We start from the raw sequence: 19,824 nt of genomic DNA on the forward strand, positions 1-19,824 counted from the left end.
CAATCTTTCTCGTGCCGAGTGAAATTGTTCTACATCAGAAAAACAGTGGCCGTTGTGCGGGCCGCTATGAAGTACCTGCCCTACCTCTACATTTACCCCGTCAAGGTAATATTCGATCGTCATTCCCTGTGCTGGCTGAAGAGTGTTCGAAACCGGTCTGGGCATCTGACTCGGTGGTGTCAGCGGTTACAGGAGTTCGATTACACCATTTCCTATAAATCTAGGAGAAAACCTGAAGACGTCGAGACGTTGACCCGTGCCACAGAGTAAGCTGATGACGGGATGTACGGTTAGGTAGATGAAGTTCATTTCCATGGTGTGGTCAGTGACACACAATTCATGGCATGACAGCAAGCAGACGAAGAACTCGCATCTGTTATTGACCACATGGAGGGTTGTGCTGCTTAAGTACCCGGTCATCATTCTCGGTCACTTAGTTTTATTTGCGCAATGGTATTTTGTTCGAAGGGAACTCGACTAGTGGAATCTTCTTCCTATCTTCTTTTTGATCCTTCAGATCTGTGTGTAAACATCTTCCTAGGAGGCTGCGATGAATCATCCGCCGGAGATCAAGGTTTTACCCACATGCTTTCTCGAGTTCGTCCGGTTTACTACTTGCCGAAACTTGATGCCACTGTTCACCACTACGTCAGGGGCTGCCGCCAGTGCCAACACCGCAAGTCACCACCGCTAAAGCATGAAGGTTTGCTGCCGCCAATTACACAGCCCGCTACTCCATTCGATCAAGTTTGTATCTATCTTCTGGACCCCTTCCCTAGTCATGCAGCCGGGAAAAAATAGGTGATAGTTGCAACAGACTATTTAATGAAGTATGCGGACACCAAGGCGGTGGGACGCTTTCCTCGATCGCTAACTTTTCATACACCAAATCGTATTGAAGCATGGTGCCTCATCGTATAGGATTACGGATACAAGCACAGAATTCACGGCGCAGCTCATTTCGAGATGTGTTCGAACTCAGCCACGCGACCCACAAGACTACGGCTTATCATCCTCAAAGTAATGAGCTGACAGAAAGGTTAAATAGAACCATTGCCGATATGCTCACGATGTATGTGGACGCGCAGCACAAGAACTGGGATGACGTCATTCCTTATGTAACATACGCTTATAACACTGTCATGCAAGAAACGACTCGGTGCACTCTGTTTCCTGTATCTACGAATTGAAAGTCCAGACGATGTTAGACGCCATGATACCATGCGCTTCTGACGACAAGGCGTTGGTGCTGAAAGCTGGGCTATTCTCCTAGCGCGCTGAGGAAGCGCGCCAAGTTGCCCGCCTCAATATTCAAGATCAGCCGCCTGTGGATGCGCACTGGTACAATCTTCGGCACCGGCTTGTCAGTTATGTACCTTTAAAACAAGTTCGAGTTTGGACCCTGTGAGACACCTAGCACTGTCTGAAAAATAATGTGCAGATACTTCGGCACGGAAAAAATACTGTGCCGTGCCATGGACGTCACATATGAAGTGTTCCCAACGGTATCAACCAACCAAAGCCATCGCCAACCTGCCTGAGATGTTGTGCACATTGCCTGACTGAAAGCTTACTTTACTCGGAGATGTGTAATATCGTCGTGGTTTGAGACCTTTTTGTGCACGACATTTTAATTATTGCTTTTCGCTACTATTGATACCACGAGTTAATTGCCTTGTACTGCCGCACTTGATGCTTTTGTGCTATTGTTCTTTTTTGGAGGGGAGGCAATATTACCACCTGGTTTACCAGTTGGCATAAGAAGAGGAAGCTCGCGTAGTTAGATTATATGAGCGCTGACCGCAAGGTCACCGCTGATCTGCCTCTCTTTCTATATTTGTGACAATTTATTGTATAGTACATGTCTTACAGCATTTACTAAGGGTCTAGAGTTTTCAAGTGGGAATGGAAAATGATTCACCAGACAGCAATGTGAAATGTTTCTTAATCATAACCATCCAATTTAGGTTCTCGAAAATAAAACCGTTACTTTTGCCTCCTCATCACTGAATGTGTTAAAGGAGGACCTTAACTAATGTTGGCCTCAAAGGGTGAGCGCTAACGAAAATACATTAACTTTTGCTAAGTACTTCATGCGACAACAGGATGACGTCACGTACACGAGTGTGAGCGCTTTTTTTTTTTTCAACACAATTGCAGCGTATTGCTTAACTTTTTCGAGAGAAAAACGACCTGAAAAGTTTGAGCGGGATTATCATCTCTACTCAAAGGAATAAACTCATCCGTGCGTTAATTCATTAAAAGGTCCTGAAGTAACTCTTCCTGCTGCTTTACGTCTAACACGTCTTGATTTGCAAGGAGTGACAGACGTATTTTGTTAGGAATAAATCGGGTGCTTATGATTTTAAAAGTTTTTTACCCATAGCCTTTCAAACTCCTAAGTGGAGACTTAACTGCAAGCTTTGTATATAAACGCACAAGTGAATTTCATACCTACCTACGACAGGCGGCCTGGCAAAACCTCCGATAGCCGTGAGCGTTGTCATGAATCCGTAGGCAATTGGCAGGTTCTTTGTGCCGATCTCTGTGGAGAGAATCTCAGGAGCTCCAACCATTATGTAGCCAGCCGGTAGACCCATGGCTGCTGACAGGGACATGAAAGCCAGCTTTCCTTGAATAAAGGGCCCCAACTGCTGCAAGAGCCCAAGCGTGAAGTAGGAGATAGTCAGGAGGCCACAGTTGGATATGAGGCCGTAATCGCTCAGGAAGGGTACAAACAATCGTCCCACGGTGTCCGTCGCCGACAATAATGTGAGCGCGAGCACGGATTCACTGGGAGGTACGCCGATGTCTTCTGCAAAGTCAAACATGATCGTCAGGTATGAGTCCAAAAAGAAACTCCACGACACGAAGCTCAGTGCGTGGAAGTAAAAGCGCGGTGTTTTGAGCACCTCCAGTGCGTTGCGCAGCACCGACTCGGGCTTCTCTTCCACGACGGGCAACTCTATTCTGAGCGAGTCTGCATGCAAGGACGCGGCATCCAGGTTGCACGAGTTGCCGATACTCAGTACGGTGCCCCTTCGAACCGCATTAGTGTCTACCACGCTGGCGCACCTAGCATTGCGGTTTGTCACTAGAAGAGAACCCGCAACGCTGAACATAGTTCCTCTCCTGGTACGATTCTCGTTCAAGTCCGGCGCCATGGAGACCGACTCGGCACCGTCGCCTACGCTGCTCGTGAGAGTTCCTCGCCTGGACAGCACCGAAGGGTACTCTGACACGAACGTGTCACGTCGGGATGCTTTCGCGTGGTCTCCCACGCTGATGATGGTTCCCCTTCGCGTCCCAAGGACACTGCTGCGGTCATTCACGCTGATTATGGTTCCCCGTCTGTAGGGGCCTCCCCGGTTCGCCACGCTGATGAGAGTCGGCTTCCTGTTCTGAGAAAAGGACGGTGGCTGTTCGATCTCAAGGTAGAGCTTGTCCTGATCATCATCCGCACCGCCGCATACAATGGACACTCGTCCGGCCGCTGGTGTGTCGTAAGGGCTGCGTCGTGCATCGGTCACCGCTTGGGTTAAGGCGTTCTCGTTGCTATCCTCCTCCCACGGAGGAGTGTTCATAAACATGGCGAGCGCAACCACATTTCCCAACGATGCTCCCAAGATAAGCAGCGTGCCACGGAGACCGTATTCGGCGAGCAGGAACTCGTATAGATTCGGGAACACGAGCGACGCGACCGTTGCGCCTGCCATGTTCAGGCCAAGTGCAGATCCACGTCGCTTGTCGAAGTACTGGCTCACGCACACAATAAGACTGTTGAGTAGTATGCCCTGCCCGGATCCTGGAACGAGAACGAGGGAATGTAAAGGTTACGAAGAGGGAGCGGTGCAGTGTCACGCGCTAGTCTAAAATCATCGCTATGAGCTATACCCATTGCAGGCCGAAGGCCTCTCCCATGTCTCAGCAATTAATCCGCTCCTTTTCTAGCTGCATCTATTGGATCCCTGCGAAGTTAACCTCATCTATCCAACCGACTTTCTGCCGCCCCATGCTACGCTTTCCTTCCTTTGGTATCTAATTTGTGGCCCTTGGCGACCATCGATTGTCCTCTCTTCACACCACATGCTCTTTTATTTTTCTTGATTCCCACTAGAAGGTCATTAACTTCAGTCATTTATCTGTCTAATGTAACATTGAAAACAAAAAAAAAATGGTTTGATTTAATTTAAACCACATTTTGCGGGTCATGCTCATTCTCAAAGTATTCTTCGAGCACGTTTTGGGCAAACTGAATGACCACAGACATGTGGGTGCTACATGCGTCTATGTACACATTCACGAACAAGGTATATTTTTGGGGTACAATCGAAGGAAACATTGCAGGCCATTTGGCTAAGTAGGCTAAATGCGAAGTATGAGCGCAAGTACGTTATGTTTTATTTCATTTTTCAGTTTTAGGCAAGAGTCTAACCCCAGGCTTCATATAAAGATATGTGAAATTGGAGAAAAAGGACTTTGCAGTAACTCACTAGAAAACTTCGAGGACGCTTAACGCCCTCTTAAAAGTAAAATGAGATAACGATGTGTTTGGAGACTAATATCAGTAAAATCGCAGGCAGGGGTATTGTTATAGCTAACTAGAGCATTTTGGAACTGCTTAAAGCAACTAAAAAAAGCGATGCGATAACAAGCATGCGATTACGGGAACATGTTAGCAGGCAGAAGGCAAGTGAAACGTATGTAAATCGTTTTCGCCCATATCGTATTGTTGTGTCACAAACGTTCTTACTGGTACACAAGGAAAAACCGTTTTGTCTGCTGGTTCCTGTGCTATATATACACAAGAGCTGGAAAAGAAAGAAAAAGAAAGCCGCGACTGAGAGCATCTGGTTTTCTCGCAGCGAAGGATAAGTAGCGACAACTCGTTATCCGTGTGCATCTTCCAAAACTAACTGTAAAAATAGAGAAATGTGTGAAAAATATTATAAAATTATCTGTACTTCTGTCCTAACGTTACAGGTTTCTGTAATTCTGAGTACATTTCGCGAGTTCTGTAATTTTTTCTGTATTACTTTTCTGTAGTTCTGTAGCACCTTTCCTTTCTAACTGTCGAAAATTCTCATGGTATAGAGAAATATCTGTTATTGAAGCGATAGCTTGACTCTGCTAGGTAATTCCGGGGGTCATAGTTTGTGAAACATGACCTTGAGAGCGCGCGCCAGCTTCTGTGGAGAGGGGGAGTGCAGAGGATAGTCACGTACGCCGCGCACGCACCAGAGAGGACGAGACGAGGTTGGCAGCAGCATCCCAGCAGTAGTCGCCGCATTACTTATGCGCGCGTCTCCACGCAGGGCTACACCAGATGCGCACTACGCCTCCGTAGCCGGGTTGCGAAAAAGAAGAGGCACTCAGGTGTAGAAGAAGAGGAAGCAGAAGATACCCGTTGGATAATGTTTTCATGTCCATTCGCTGTCCCATCTCGCTCCGAAAACTCTTTCTTCAGACTCCTTGTAAAATTTTATTTGTATCATTGATTGTTCAAAAGTTTCCTTCGTTCAGAGCTACTCAGCTGGGTTTCAGCAGCGAGACATTTAGCTGCGCGCTACACAGATGTGTTAACTTCTCTGGTAGGATTCTCTGCTAGGTGTACCAATTCCGCTATTTCTGCCCCTTCAGATTCTTATTGAGTTGAATTTATTCATCATTTTTTTTTCCAGCAGGGCCTTTTCTCTATCGTACTGCATACCGTGTAAATGCGTGTACGCGCCGCATCAGTATATTGGTAGCACGCCACATTTGCCGAAGCAAACATTAAAAAAATCCGTGTAAGGGACGCACCCAAAACTTTCTACGAACCACACGAGAATTGCCTTTAAATGCACACACACAGGAGCTTCCAGATGCCTCCCACGAAGGGCGTCCGAAGACGCAGGTCATCAGCATTATCATATTTTTTCCTCTGGCGCCAACTTCCGCAACCCATATCGGCAGCGATATCGCCAGTCCGACAACCCCGGCTTTAATTTGGGACTGTCAAAGGCAAGTGTGTAATGGTAACGTGTTTGGCCTGGCCGCACGCAGTAGTTGCGGCTCTTGTGTGCTTTCCGCTTTATTTTTCGTGAATTGCCATCGAACATTGCCATTCTAGCACGATGGGCAAGCATACTGGTGAAGACTGAAAAATGAGTTGAAGAACACCAGCTACAAAAGGCGTGCTTTTCGAGGCAAGCCGTGCAAGCATCCTGAGCTGCAAGGACAGTTGTTCCGCTATGCAATGGAAGGGCGAAACAACGGCTACGCGCGGGGACTTTAAATCTTGTTTTGGCTGGTCACGAAGATGTCTAACGAAAATGGGCCTAACTTTTCGGCAAAGTACCACGCTTTACCAGCGGCTGCCCCTCGACTACAACGACAAGGCGATCAGCTTTCCAAAATACGTCCTCGGTCTGCGCCATGAGCACAACTATACGTGTCTCAGATAGCGAACGCCGACCAGACTCCAGTGTGGTTCTACTACCCTGAAAACTTCCCAGTTGAAAGTAAAGGAAAGAATAGCGCTGCCATGCGGACAACCGGCGCAGAGTGCCAACAGTTCACCGTTATGCTGTGCTGTACCGCGGACGGGCGGAAGCTGCCCCATATGTCATCGTTTGCGAATTCTAGTTCAATGAGTATGTCGTACTTGTAGAATTGGAGCTCGTCCTATATATATATATAATTTGAAGGAGCCAACAGTTCAAGGCAAATATTGGGGATAATGTGCTTTTTTATTTGTATTGTCGTTGGTATTGCAAGATTTTATGATGACTTTAGGGAGAGAGAATATAAATGCAAAGCGGAAGGAAAAACAACGCGCCAAATAGTAGTGTGCGAATGTTCGTCGTTATAGCCACTGGTATGCATCGCGTGCTGGCGCACCCGAGGACGAAGTTGGGCGCTCTCTTCGTGATTCGCTACGCCTGACTCTCTGCTGCAAGTTCATCCTGGGCAGCTGGATCCATCTGGGTCGACTGAATAAACGCACCCCTACAATTGTTCTGTGTCCTTACCCACACAATCGACACCGGTACAAACGAACCTTTTCGCTAGCATCCTTATCGCGTGTCGGTTTCTGAGCGTCAAGTCATTGCTGATAACGTGGACGATATGCTTCGCCGGGCTGTCATACAGTCCATGGGCTTCTCTGGTTCTTTTGGCACTAAGAAAGATGATTCCATCTGGTTTTTCCATCTGGTTTTGAGTCGATTACCATAGACTAAACAAGATCACGCGCAAAGACGTCTATCCTCTGCCACAGAATGACGACGCGTTGGACTGTTTACATGAAGCAGAGTATTTCTCTTCTTTGAATTTGCGCTCTGGCCGGTACCCATGACTGGCGCTGACAGCTCGAAAACTGCCTTTATAACACCAGACGGTTTATACGAGCTCAACGTTATGCCCGTTGGACTTTACAATTCCTCGACGACTTTCGAGCGCTTGATTTATAGTGTTCTCCGCGGACTCAAGTGGCAGACTTGTCTTTGTTATCTGGATGACATCGTATTTTTTTTCTTCCGATTTTTATTCTCACCTTCTCCGCTTGCAGCATGTCCTCACTTGTCTCGCCGACGCTGCGCTACAGTTGAATTTGTAATAATGCTACTTTGTCACCAGAAAACTCACAATTTTAGGCCACGAAGTTTCTAAGAATGGCATTCTTCGCGACCCCACCAAACTTCGTGCATTCGCCGAGTTTCCAAGCCAACCTCCCTGACGCAGCTCCTGAGCTTTATCAGCCTCTGCTCATACTTTCGGCGTTTCATCTTGAACTTCGCCTCTATCATCGCTCCTTTGACCCAGCTCCTTGCCGGCAGCTTCGACCTTTCCGCCTCGACTCTAACCTGCGATAACGCCTTCGAAACTTTACGTCACCTTTTGGTTTCGCCTCCAATTCTACGCAATTTTGATCCGACTGCGCTTACGGAGATTCACACTGATGCCGGCGGTATTGGGCTCGTTGCCATCCTCAGCCAACGTAAACCTGGGCCCGCTTGCACAAAACAATCTTAAGACTGTCTTAGCTAAGTCCAGACTTAACTGGAGTCTAAAGAATAGGCCACTAGCATGGCCGCTTAAGACTGGAGTCAAGACTGGGCTTCAGTCCTGACTTGAATAAGTCGCTTGTATGATTACGACTCTGGTGCTGTCTTGGTTAAGACACAAGGACGCCAGGTGTCTAAGAAGAGAAATTAGGGAAATACAGGGATGCGCTGGCACTGTCCCTGCTGTAAGATGTACACATTCCGTCAATTTTGCGTTGTGTAAAATCCGTGCCATTGCTTTTTGCGGCTTAAGGTTGTGTTACGAGGAAAAATGCCCCAAGCGGTTGCTGAAGCCGTTCTGGGAAGCCACTCTGGTGAACATGAACCCGAAGCGTTCGACGTTCGGAACACGAGCCGTCTTAAATAAGCTTGGTCTTTCTAAAGACACCATTTAAGTCTGGACTTAGCTCGGACTTTATCGTGCAAGCCGGCCCTGGTTTCAGGAGGTATGTGTCGGCATACTCCAGCCGAACATTGATGAAAGCGGAGTCTAATTATTCTGTAATAAAAAGTGAATGTTAGGCCATTATTTAGGTCATTAGAAAATTTTGTCTGTATGTGTACGACCGACCATTCTACGTGGTGATCGGTCACCATTCTTTGTGCTGGCTGGCCTCTCTGGAAGACCCATCCGGCCGCCTTGCTCACTGGGCTCTCCGTCTTTAGAATATGACATTCATGTCATTTATCAATCAGGCCTGAAGCATACGGACGCGGACGCTCTTTCCCGTCACCTAGCGCTTCCTTGCTTGACCCTGTCTTTGCCTATGATTTGTCGACCATTGTCACTGTCGACAGGGCCACCGCACAGCGGAATGACCCATGGATCAGTGCACCTTTGAGTTTTCTTTCAAATCCGCCAAGCCCACCACCTCTCCATTGGTAACGGTCTGCTCTATCGCCGCAGCTATTTGCTTGACGGACGGAAATGGCTCCTGGTCATCCCACGTCATCTCTGAGCTGACATTTGCGAAGCTTTCCATTCTGACCCAAAGTGTACCCACGGTGGTGTACAGAAAACCTACACGCACCTCCGTCTGCGATTTTACTCGCGTGGAGCGTACTGCGTTGTGCGACATTTCGTGCATGCTTGCAAATCTCGTCAATACAGTAAAACTCCTCCTGAGAAGTCTCCTGCTTCGTTGCAGCCGTTACCCTGTCCTGCCCGTCCGTTTGACCACATTGGCATAGATCTCTATGACCCTTTTCCTAGTACTCCCGCTGGCAACCGGTGGATTATCGTGGGAGACCATCTTACTCGCTACGCTGAAATATCCCCGTACCCAGCACCTCCACCAATTGTAGGGGCGTGTTTGTTCAGTGAACCTAAATGGATCCAGCTGTTCAGAATGAACTCGCAGTAGCAGAGATGAACTCGAGAGAATATATATACTTTACACCGACGCTTTGATAACAAGCGAATTTGCATCTATGGGCTGGGTATGCGATGAAAACCCTTCCCTTTCAGGCGCTTATGCTTGTCACCTACCTCAAGGTACCCCTCTTCATGCTGAACTCCTCGCAACTTGGGGAGCCTTGTCAGGAGTGCCTTGCACCGGAATTGGATCAATGCGTATTCTTACTGATTCCTATGAAGCTTACAAGGAAATCGCTACTCTTGGTTCGCAAGATGCAAATACGACGGCCATACAGCGCCTCCTTAAACGCCATCAACTCGCGACCAGAACTGTCGTTATTCAATGCACCCCAGATCACTCGGATGAATCAGGAGACAATGCGGCTGCACACGCCGCGGCTGCCTTGGCAGGTGGGATTTACTTCCACATTTACTTCCCCACCCCCCTTGCTTCATCCTTACTCGACTTTGGGCGGGCAACTCACCCCTTCTCTTGTCTTATGCACTCTACACGGACCAGTCTTCGTAGCCTCAGTCAGCATCGCATGAAGCCTGCAGGTGGCTACCCCAGACCAACATTTTACGCGAAAAACCCACCTCACCCGAAGTCAAGAAGGCATCTTGAATAAGCTCATCGCCAATGCGGCTTACACGCCACGTATTATAGCCCGCTGGCGTCAGTGTACAGAGATGATTACGGGCCCCCACTGTACGACTCTAACGCGCGGCGGCATATCTCATCTACAGTGGGATTGCCCTGCGTTGTCTACTAGACGCTCCGAGATCAAACACTACCGCCTGAACTACCGTTCCCTTCTAGAAACTGATGATAACAGAAGATAATATTTGCCAAGTATGGCTCCCTTAGTGGCCTGGTCAGAGCAATATGATTTGAGTGACGACCTGTGCAAACAATGAAGTTTTTGTCTACTCCCTTTTACCTCCATCCACGGCCCTGAGCCTTCCCATTCAATAAAGGGCATTCAATCAATCAATCAACCATTCATTCAGTCAATCAATTAATCAAATATATATATATATATATATATATATATATATATATATATATATATATATATATATATATATATATATATATATATATATATATATATACATACATATACGTGTGTGTGTGTGTGTGCGTGTGTGTGTGTAGCCGTATAGCATCAGCATTCAGTGAAATCCAAACACAGCTACCTTTGTCTTAAAAGTTTGGACCTAGAAGCTCCTGGTATATCCTAAAATTCCGAGTAAGCGTCCTTATCACAGCAAGCTGCTCGCTCAGATCCCCTTTCTACTCCTCTGCTAATGACACAATTCCACACTGTTACAGCAAAGAGACCCCACTCACGCACCTCTGTTTTCAGCCTTTAACACGCACTGCATACGGTAATAGTGGCGAGCCCCATACAACCCAGCATTCAAATCGAATGTCAACTCTCAAAAACAGCACCCTGTTAAAAACAGCGCACATGTTTAAAGCGCTAGGCAAGACGAAGGGTGTAGGGTGATCATTGTGAGCCAGACATCCGATGCGCGCGCAGAAAAGAGCAGTGCGCTAAAATAGAATACAAAATGATCACTAAGATAATCAAGGAACACTTGGCGACGGTGCACCGACGTCTTGGGGAACGTGTCTAAGGTCGACCACCCCAATCAGAGATAAATAAACAAAATTTAAATCCATGTGAACTTCGCTTCATTTTGGTGGCGGCAAAAAATTTTGTAGCCGTCAATTTGAATTTGGTTGCCATTCCAAGCTAGCGCCTCCCCCCCCCCCCCCCCCCCCCTCTTTCTTTGCCGGTAGTTTTGACTTGCGCGAAAGGTGAAGGTGGCGGTGCGTTTCCTCGGACATTTTCGCATGAAAATATAAGACCGACGTTTAATAAGGTCAACGTTCCTTAGCATTTCTCTGGCGAACAACTCTTTGCAGCTGCCTTAGGTATTACGCTTACATATTAGCAGCTCGAGACTGAGTACAGCGTGCAAATTCAAAGCAATTCACTACTGGCTCTCGGAGCCATTCTCACCTGTTAGGAAGCCAGCGGAAAAGGACAGGAAGATTGTTTCGTTGGCGAAGACGGACACCGAGAGACCGACGGCCATGATGACACCTCCGACGGTGGCGGACTTGCGCACTCCAAAGGCCTGTATTATAGCTCCGGATACCAGCCCTGCAGAACGCAAGCCATCCTGTTGGTTTGCAGAGCAAAACTGTTCATTCAAATAAAGGCTGTCTCCTGCAACATATAAGCTATTCAAGTACGCCAAAATTATGCTCTAAAATAAATGTTTAGCTTGCTTTATGAGCAAACAATCTGTATTTACAAGCGTATCCTACTTCGCAATATCAGCACAAGCTGATATGAGGAGCTCACTTCGAAAGCAAGCCTTTTTTGCTGACTTACAGTGAGGATGACGTGAAATCTGAGAACTGATTCCACATGCGCTCATGTGACACTGTACACCTTAAATACAGATATGTGCACGCATAAAAGACACCAGCAGTCGCCAGAAACAGGGAAAGGATGATAAATTTTATCGGCGTTTTTCAAGTTACACTATTAATGTAATCGCCTCTATAATTTAAATACCATTTGAGAGCATAGTGGGGCAAGTGGGTGATGATTTAAAAGAAACCGAGACAACGACTTTCTCATGGCGCGTGCAGCTTTCTACCATCTGAGCTGCGGTGATGGCTGTCTATGCTTCCCCTTCAGAAAATGCTTTGCCTGTTCTGTGTAGTGTAACGGTGAAGGTGTTTTCATGCTATGCCCCAAAACATACCGGCTCACATGGAACACCTGGTATGCCGAATATGCTACATCGAACATGTCACCAGATAACTATGACTTGTCACTGCCATGCCCGTGGTTGGCCGGCCGTAACGTCGGAGGCGACTCGAACGCCAACACCGGATTTGCTGAAGGACGGGCCTTTAACATTCTTCCGCTCAGTCCTGTTCGAAAGCTGCTGCTTTTAAGTCCTGAGATTTTATATTCGCTGGCATAAACCGACAATAACTGAGCGAAATCGTTGTGCACGACTTAAATTTCTGTACCAATTAATTAAACGACACTACAGATCAGAACTCACCGATTTGCTTGTTTTTTCGTCCGGATACGCAACCCGACAACGACACCAGCTAACTTTAACTCCTTTTCGCGTTCGAAATAACTGCTTTAAATACTCATTCCTTCCATGAACTATTTCCGATTGGAATAACCTCACTAACAATGAGGTGCTGCAGCCATCACTGACGTTGTTCTCGCAACATATAACCTAGTTTCTTTTTATTGCTTTTGTTATTTCACCGCTGTGTTGTATATGTTTGGTTTTATTATTAATTGTCAGAAGAGCTTCAACTTGCACTTTAATTATTGTTTATTTTTTGCCTGTTTTGTTAAACTACATAGTTTGTATTCCCACCCTGCTAAAATCCCAACACTGGGATTGCAGTATAAATAAATAAATAAATAAATAAATAAATAAATAAATAAATAAATAAATAAATAAATAAATAAATAAATAAATAAATAAATAAATAAATAAATAAATAAATAAATAAATAAATAAATAAATAAATAAATAAATAAAATTCAGACAAGCTTTCCTCGGCGCAATAGTCTTGTCTTGGTTAATATGGCAGTATTTATTGTAGCACACTTTCGAGCGTGGAGAGAGAAACGGCGACCACAGCGAATTTGAATATCCTTCTTCGCCCACAGGAAGTTGGCCGCTCACGTAATCACTAATACCTTATTTCTGCTTCTTTTATCTCAGATATATATATATATATATATATATATATATATATATATATATATATATATATATATATTAAACAGTCGAAAGCTATACATTACACAAAGAAACTGCCCAACATCGACATAAAGCTCCGCATTAACCCAGCCATAAGAACTTTCCTACCAGCCTGACAGAGATCAAGGGATCCCGGCGGATTCGATTCCTATCTCACTCGCCTACACAAAGGAGTTGAATGTGTTAGCAGCTTTTGCCAACTCGGCCATGTCGTGCAGAAAAAATAGTGGAAATTGTGTGTTCCATATTACATACACTGCGGATTGCGCGGTATGTGAAAGCAGCAGCGATCTGGAGACGGCTGTGTTGAGTGGGTTCAGGAGCAGCGCTATCAATTGCGCCAAAGTTCCTTTGTAACTATTCAGACACGGCACTAAGAATAAGTGCCTTCATCTTTAAGCTATTGTACATATGTCTACGTCAGTACTGTGGATAGTGTGATGCCTATATCTACTCTTGACGACAAGACAAACTAGAATTTTTTGCTGACAACACAGCAAAGTTTGTAAATTGCAATTAATGAGGCTTTTTTTTCTCAGAATTCACTCTGTAGGCATGGCATTAGACATGTTTGTACAGTATTCCCATGTTATTTTTACATAACACTTCTTAATAGATGAAGCCAGCTGTATTAGTCGAGGTAGGCGCATTAGAGCAGCTGGTCACTGGGCTAGCCCCGCGTGACACTGCACCGTGATGTCACCTCGGATATACAGCCGTTCCAGAAATCTCACTGCTGTCAGATCACGGGACTATAACAAATGTTTTGATGTTTTTAAATGCACAATCGTTTCGAGACTCATGACCGGGGTGGACAAGAGCTATGGACGGGAGGCGTGGCAAGCCTGTCCGCAAGGATAACTAATAATGTGACCAAAAATCTAATTCAAATATGGCCAACTCAATGGTAACGTTCAGATTGGGATGGATCACCCCTAAAATGGGTATAGGACGCTTACGTTATGCCTTTTTGAGACTGGAACGCGATAGTGTTGTCGGACGCAGCTTGAACTGCGTTTTTCACTCGTTTCTCATTCTCTTGAGCCATACAACGACCTACTTCACATGACGCAAAACTGTTATTTACACACTCGTGAAAAACTACTAAGAGGTGTTTACTGGGGTTGTTCGGATGAATGGAGATGGCGACCAGTGACGCAAGGTGATCGTATTGCGCAGCGTAATGTCAAGTCCGGCCAAGGCAGATCGAGCTTCCAGTGAGCGCGGCAGCTGATCAGCGAAGAACCCCGCAGCATTCATCGCTGTTTGTTTCGATGCGGTGTCATATTCGCCTGTACATTACAACTATTAATACGAATGTCCCGCACCCGTAGTTGGCAGCGTATCCATCGCCCTCGAAGTGCAAGTAACGCCTCCGCTCAGCCTCCTTGTATACGAGAACATCGTACAAATTAAACCGCTGGCGTCATTTTTTGCGGCCGCTAAGTACAATCGCTAGTTTTCCTGTACGCGCCGTATGTTGGCGGTATAAACGTTAGTGAAAATACTTTCTTACGCAATGAACTATTAGTCGCGTAATTTTGCTTTTTAATGACAAAGTTTTAATGCGAAAGCATTACATTGCTATGTGCACAGATTTCTGTCCGCCGGCCGTGTCGGCAGACCGTGTGCGCAGAACGTGTCAGCAGAACGTGTCCGCAAAATCGTTTCCGCAACAGTTGTGAGCAGTTGAGACGTGGTAGAGGCTAATGAGTGGTGTCCATCGATAGAAGGGGACGTATTGTTGTGTCCGAAAAAAATATTTAGACTAATAAGGTAATCAGGTAAATAATTAGAATAACTGGTTCACAGGAAAGAAAAGGCGCAGTACCTGCCACACTTGTTCTGTGGGCACCTGAATCATGCTGTAAAAAGAGGGAGGAAGGTGGCAGTGACAGCGGTGTTGTAGTGGATATGACGTCATGTATGTGACGTCACGTAACCGGAAGTAGAGCCGAGAAAAGGGCATAGGAAGGTATTTGCGCGCAATTTGAAAGTACTGAAGACTAGCCTCGCGGAGGAGACTTACTCCAAGATCTTCACTGAGGCCACGGCGCAGGAGAGCCGGCAAGGAGACCCTCCTCCTGGCTGAGCCCCCACCCCGTGGTCCATGTCGGCATAAATAAAGTCTTATCTCTCTCTCTTTAAACAAGAAGTGAATTAATGTAAGGTAGAGAATGTGACGTCACAAAACCGGAAGTAGAGCCGAAAAAGGGCATAGGAAGGGATTGGCGCGCAATTTGAAAGTACCAAAGACTAAAATGGGCAAACAAGATGTTAATTAAACAACTAGAACCAACCAGGAGTAACCAACAGCAGCATTCTTGCTTTCGCATTACTCCAATGCAGATTTTGTAGGGCTGTTTAATTATTTAATTAGCATGCACTTGTGCAGCAAAACATACACTCTGGCACGCCTTTACTCGAAATGTGCAACGTGGTGCAGTGATGTATGATTGCGTGCGCGTCTTGCGTGAAAAGCCGCAGTTAAATTCCCCGAATCTTCCGAACACTTTTTATTTCTGCGCTCTTGCAGATTTTCGAATTACAACGGAAAACAGCGCCAACACTATGAATGCTGCAACTCAGGCCCCTTAACGCCATTGCGCTAACATTTGGCATCCTTAAACCTTGCTACTTTGCTACCTTACCTTGCTAGAATCGTAAAAAAAAAAAAATTGTCTAACCTAAATCGAGTATAATCCATTCAGGGGTGGCCTCTAAATAGGAATGGAGCACCCGGAACATTTGGCCCTCTGGAGACCAAAGTTTGACTCGTCCGAATTTGGCCAACAGAAAAGACAACTAAACAATGCTACGACTTTAAGTTTAGGGCTACCGCCAACCGCCACCATCTACCGCTACCTCTCGACCGTAAAATATAAAAAAAAAAAACCAAATGAAAAGCATCATCCTTGTTTGTGAACCAGTACGCATACGCAGATGACCCTGATGACGACAGATGGCGCCACATTCCCGTAAAATTCCAACGGATTCGGGACGGAGGGGTCATACAGTGCTTGTGGGGCTGACGGCACGCGGTGGCGGTAGATGATGGCGATGCGCGGTAGTGCTAAACTAAAAGTCTGTACTAAGCAAAGAAACGCAGAAATCAAGTACGGCACGTTGGCAGACTTAAGAGCCCCTGTAATTTTTAAGCCGTAGCTTATACAGCTCGCCCGGCCGTAAAGCCGTCGGCGTCGTATTAGTAGTTGTCGGTAGTGCGTGCCGAAAATAAACAGGGGCTGCGTGAGAAAGTCATATGGTAATTTGTGGTTCTAGAGATTGACGACTGCTGCAGTATAGGTGATGATGAGTTAATGAAACCATTGTAACTGAATAATTGAGGAACTAGGAAACGAAAAATGACAAAACTGAAAGCGGAGGTTCAAAGGTGTCGAAATGCTAACTGCAATGCTAATGCTTCATGATACTAATTAAGAAAACTGGGAGTGTGTAATTGATCAAATAATTAACTGAAATTACTGAGAAAGTAAAGAGATGAAAATGGAAGTTCAAAGGTGCAAAAATGCTCACAATGAAAAACGAATGCTTGATTATGCTAATTAGAAAAATTTATAATGAGTAACTGATTGATTCAATAATGAAAGTTAAAAAAAGAAAAAGTAAAAGAATCGGAATTCAGACTTATCAAAATGCTCAGAATGAAAAGCCGATGCTTGATGATGCTTATTAAGAAAATTTGAATTGTGCATTTGATCAAAATTCACTGAAAAATAAAAATTGCAGAAAGGTGTCAAAATGCTCAGAACGAAAAACCAATGCTTGAGACGCTAATTAAGAAACGTTACAGTGTAATTCAACAAGTAAATAATTGAATCTGCCGCGGTGGTGCTGTGATTGGGCAACGCCTCCTAGATTAGGAGGCGCTGGGCGCTGGACTCCTGCACGAAAGGACGCAGGATTCAATGCCGGGCGCGGCGGCCGGCTTTCAATGGAAGTGAAAGGAAAGACGCCCGTGTACTGCGCGATATCAGTGGACCCCAGGTGTTCGGAATTTCTGGAACCATCACTACTGCATGTCTTCTATCCTCAGTCAATTTGGGACGTTAAAACCTATAAATGAAACCAAACCAGACCAAATATTCGAAAACCAAATGTGGTCAAAGGTGTCAACCATTTAGAATGAAAAGCTAGTGTTTCCTGATGGTATCGCTGCATAAAATATTTAAAAAACAAAAAAAAAGCGAAATGAAAAGCATCATCCTTGTTGTGAACTTCTCTCGCGGCATCATCCTTATTTGTGAACCTCTCTCGCGTCATACGTAGTTAGCAGTGCCAGACGGCACATGACACCCGACGGATGTGCGAACCCGGCGACCGAGATGGGACGTCCACTTGAGTTGCAGCGTAAGCACGAAAGCGGATGGTCCAACCACTATGCCCAGCGGACAGCCACTGTACGTCCGTCACTGTGTTCTCTTTTACACAGGGATGAGTTTGTAGTCATCGTGCTCGTCTGAACTGCGTTTAAATCAGTAACGCCATTGAATCGGAAGTGTGAGAATTATTATCCCATAAAAATGGTCTATGTTCTTCAATGGAAAAGTTTATGGTCAGCTATATCTATCTATGGCCTTTTATAGTCAGCTATAAAGTGCCTTTGGAACATCTGTAGGCAGCTGTAGAAAATTCTACACCACTTTGGTATAGCTTCTTAACCGTTGTAAATCTCTTTAGCTAAGTATAGAAAACCATATGTCCGTGAAGCTATAGATTATAAGTCATACAGTTATCTTTACCTTTTTATAGAGATAGAAATGGCTCTTAAGCTGCAGACTGCAAGTCGTAGAATCAGTTTTAGCAGGCTATAGAAAATTGTATGTTCCTGAAGCTATAGACAACTATTCATACAGTTAGCTTTAACTGTCTGTAGAAATTTGAATGCCTCTAAAGCTAGACTGCCATATGAGCGGCTTTAGCTGGCATCATAAGAGAGTATGCTCTTGAAGCTATAGAACTCTAGTGATACAGTTACATTTAGCTAACTATAGAAATGCGAATGCATATAAAGGTTCAGACCGCAAACCATATAAGCTGCGTAGCTGGCTATAGAACAGTGTATGTTCGTAAACCTATAGACTACTAGTAGTCATGCAGTTATCTCTAGCTTTCTATAGAAATGTGAATGCCTGTAAAGCTACAGACAAAGTCATATAAGCTGCTTTAGCGGGCTATAGAAAAGTGTATGCTCCTGAAGCTATAGACCAGTAGTCATACAGTTATACTTAACTGACTATAGAAATGCCAATTCCTCTAAAGCTACAGACCGGAAGTCATATAACCTGTTTTAGCCGGCTATTGAAAACTGTATGCTCCTGAAGCGTTGCACTGGTAGTCATATAGTCCTTTAGCCGTCTATAGAAATATCAATGCCTATAAAGCTGCAGACTGCAAGCCATACAACCGTTTTTAGTTGGCTATAGAGTATTGTTTCTACCAAAAGCTATACACCAATAGTCATACACCCTTATTTGAAGGCACATAAATCGTCGGTTCGAATCCCTTGTGCGACTTGTCCTCTAACTTGATTAAGTTGTGTGCTGTATGCAACGAGAAACCCTATGTCATCAACCGCAATGCTGTATGAAAAATGGATTGCGTCACAGTCTTGGTATATCTGGCAGGAGCACTAGCTGTCGCCGCATAGAAATCCGCCTGCGGTGAATACCTCCGACCCACGATGGTTTTAGTAGTGGGGACTGCTGGCCAATTTTCATTTATTTAGGCATCGCATTGAAAATAAACGTCCGAAGATGTAGAGCATGACAAACATGCACGTACACAAATGCGCATGCACACACACGGGCACGCACGGACGCGCATACACGTACACATGCGCGAGCGAGGTTTCTGTACCTGACCATTGAAAATGCTTCAAGCTGCAATACATTAGGACACCAGAAGTAGTTCATAGGTTATAGACTTCTATTATAGGCTATATACCTTTTCAGGACAAATATCTGTAGCCGATCATACAAGGAATTTTCTATAGCTGACCATAATAGTTTGTACGCAGCCACAGAAAATGCTAAAGACTACGGTAGGCAAATATATATCTACAGAAATTGTAGCTTAAAGCAAAACCTGACGACTACCACAGGAATGGCTGTAGCTTTTTGGGCCAAATATATATAGCTGACCATACAAAAAGGTGTCTACAGCTGACCATAAAAGTTTATAACTGACCATAAAAAATGCTAAACCCTGGGAACCATAAGTCTGTAGAATAGGTTAAAGACTTCTATGAACAGAGTATAGAAAAGTCTAAAGAGAGCCAGATATTTGGGCCAATTTCTATAGCCGACCGTGCAAAGGATGTTTTACAGCTGACCACAGGAAATTTCTGTATGGGATATAGCTTTCTATTAAACACTTATTTACATTTGTGCCGTGTTTCATCGTTGCATTCTTCAATTTTTTTTTTTGACAAAAAGTGCAATGACCATAAAAACGTTTGTAATCACGATGCTGCGTGAAACTTAAATTGCAGCCTGGAAGACGCAGCAAGCAGCAGGCTCAGTAAGAACGAAACCAAACCTATCCTTTAAAAAATCTAAAATGAGCCTATCC

General features: G+C 45.1%; 2 protein-coding genes across 6 annotated transcripts in view; one reads left to right on the top strand and one right to left on the bottom strand.

The window, feature by feature from the left end:
• Positions 1–19,824, top strand: part of LOC146195532 (uncharacterized) — a 113,853-nt gene that overhangs the window by 89,695 nt on the left and 4,334 nt on the right. The gene's annotated exons all lie outside the window — the stretch shown is intronic.
• The window catches only part of LOC146195533 (uncharacterized), a 52,446-nt gene that overhangs the window by 12,845 nt on the left and 19,777 nt on the right, over positions 1–19,824 (bottom strand). Inside the window, exons 3-4 of the mRNA XM_084597857.1 lie at positions 11,439–11,582; positions 2,459–3,805 (exon numbers count right to left, since the gene is read on the bottom strand). Of these exons, the coding sequence (XP_084453983.1) occupies positions 2,459–3,805; positions 11,439–11,582 (1,491 nt within the window). The remainder of the gene's footprint in view (positions 1–2,458; positions 3,806–11,438; positions 11,583–19,824) is intronic.

This window comes from Amblyomma maculatum, chromosome 3, assembly GCF_055883805.1.
Source record: "Amblyomma maculatum isolate TAMU_Amacu chromosome 3, ASM5588380v1, whole genome shotgun sequence".
In the NCBI taxonomy this organism is placed as follows: Eukaryota; Metazoa; Arthropoda; class Arachnida; order Ixodida; family Ixodidae; genus Amblyomma; species Amblyomma maculatum.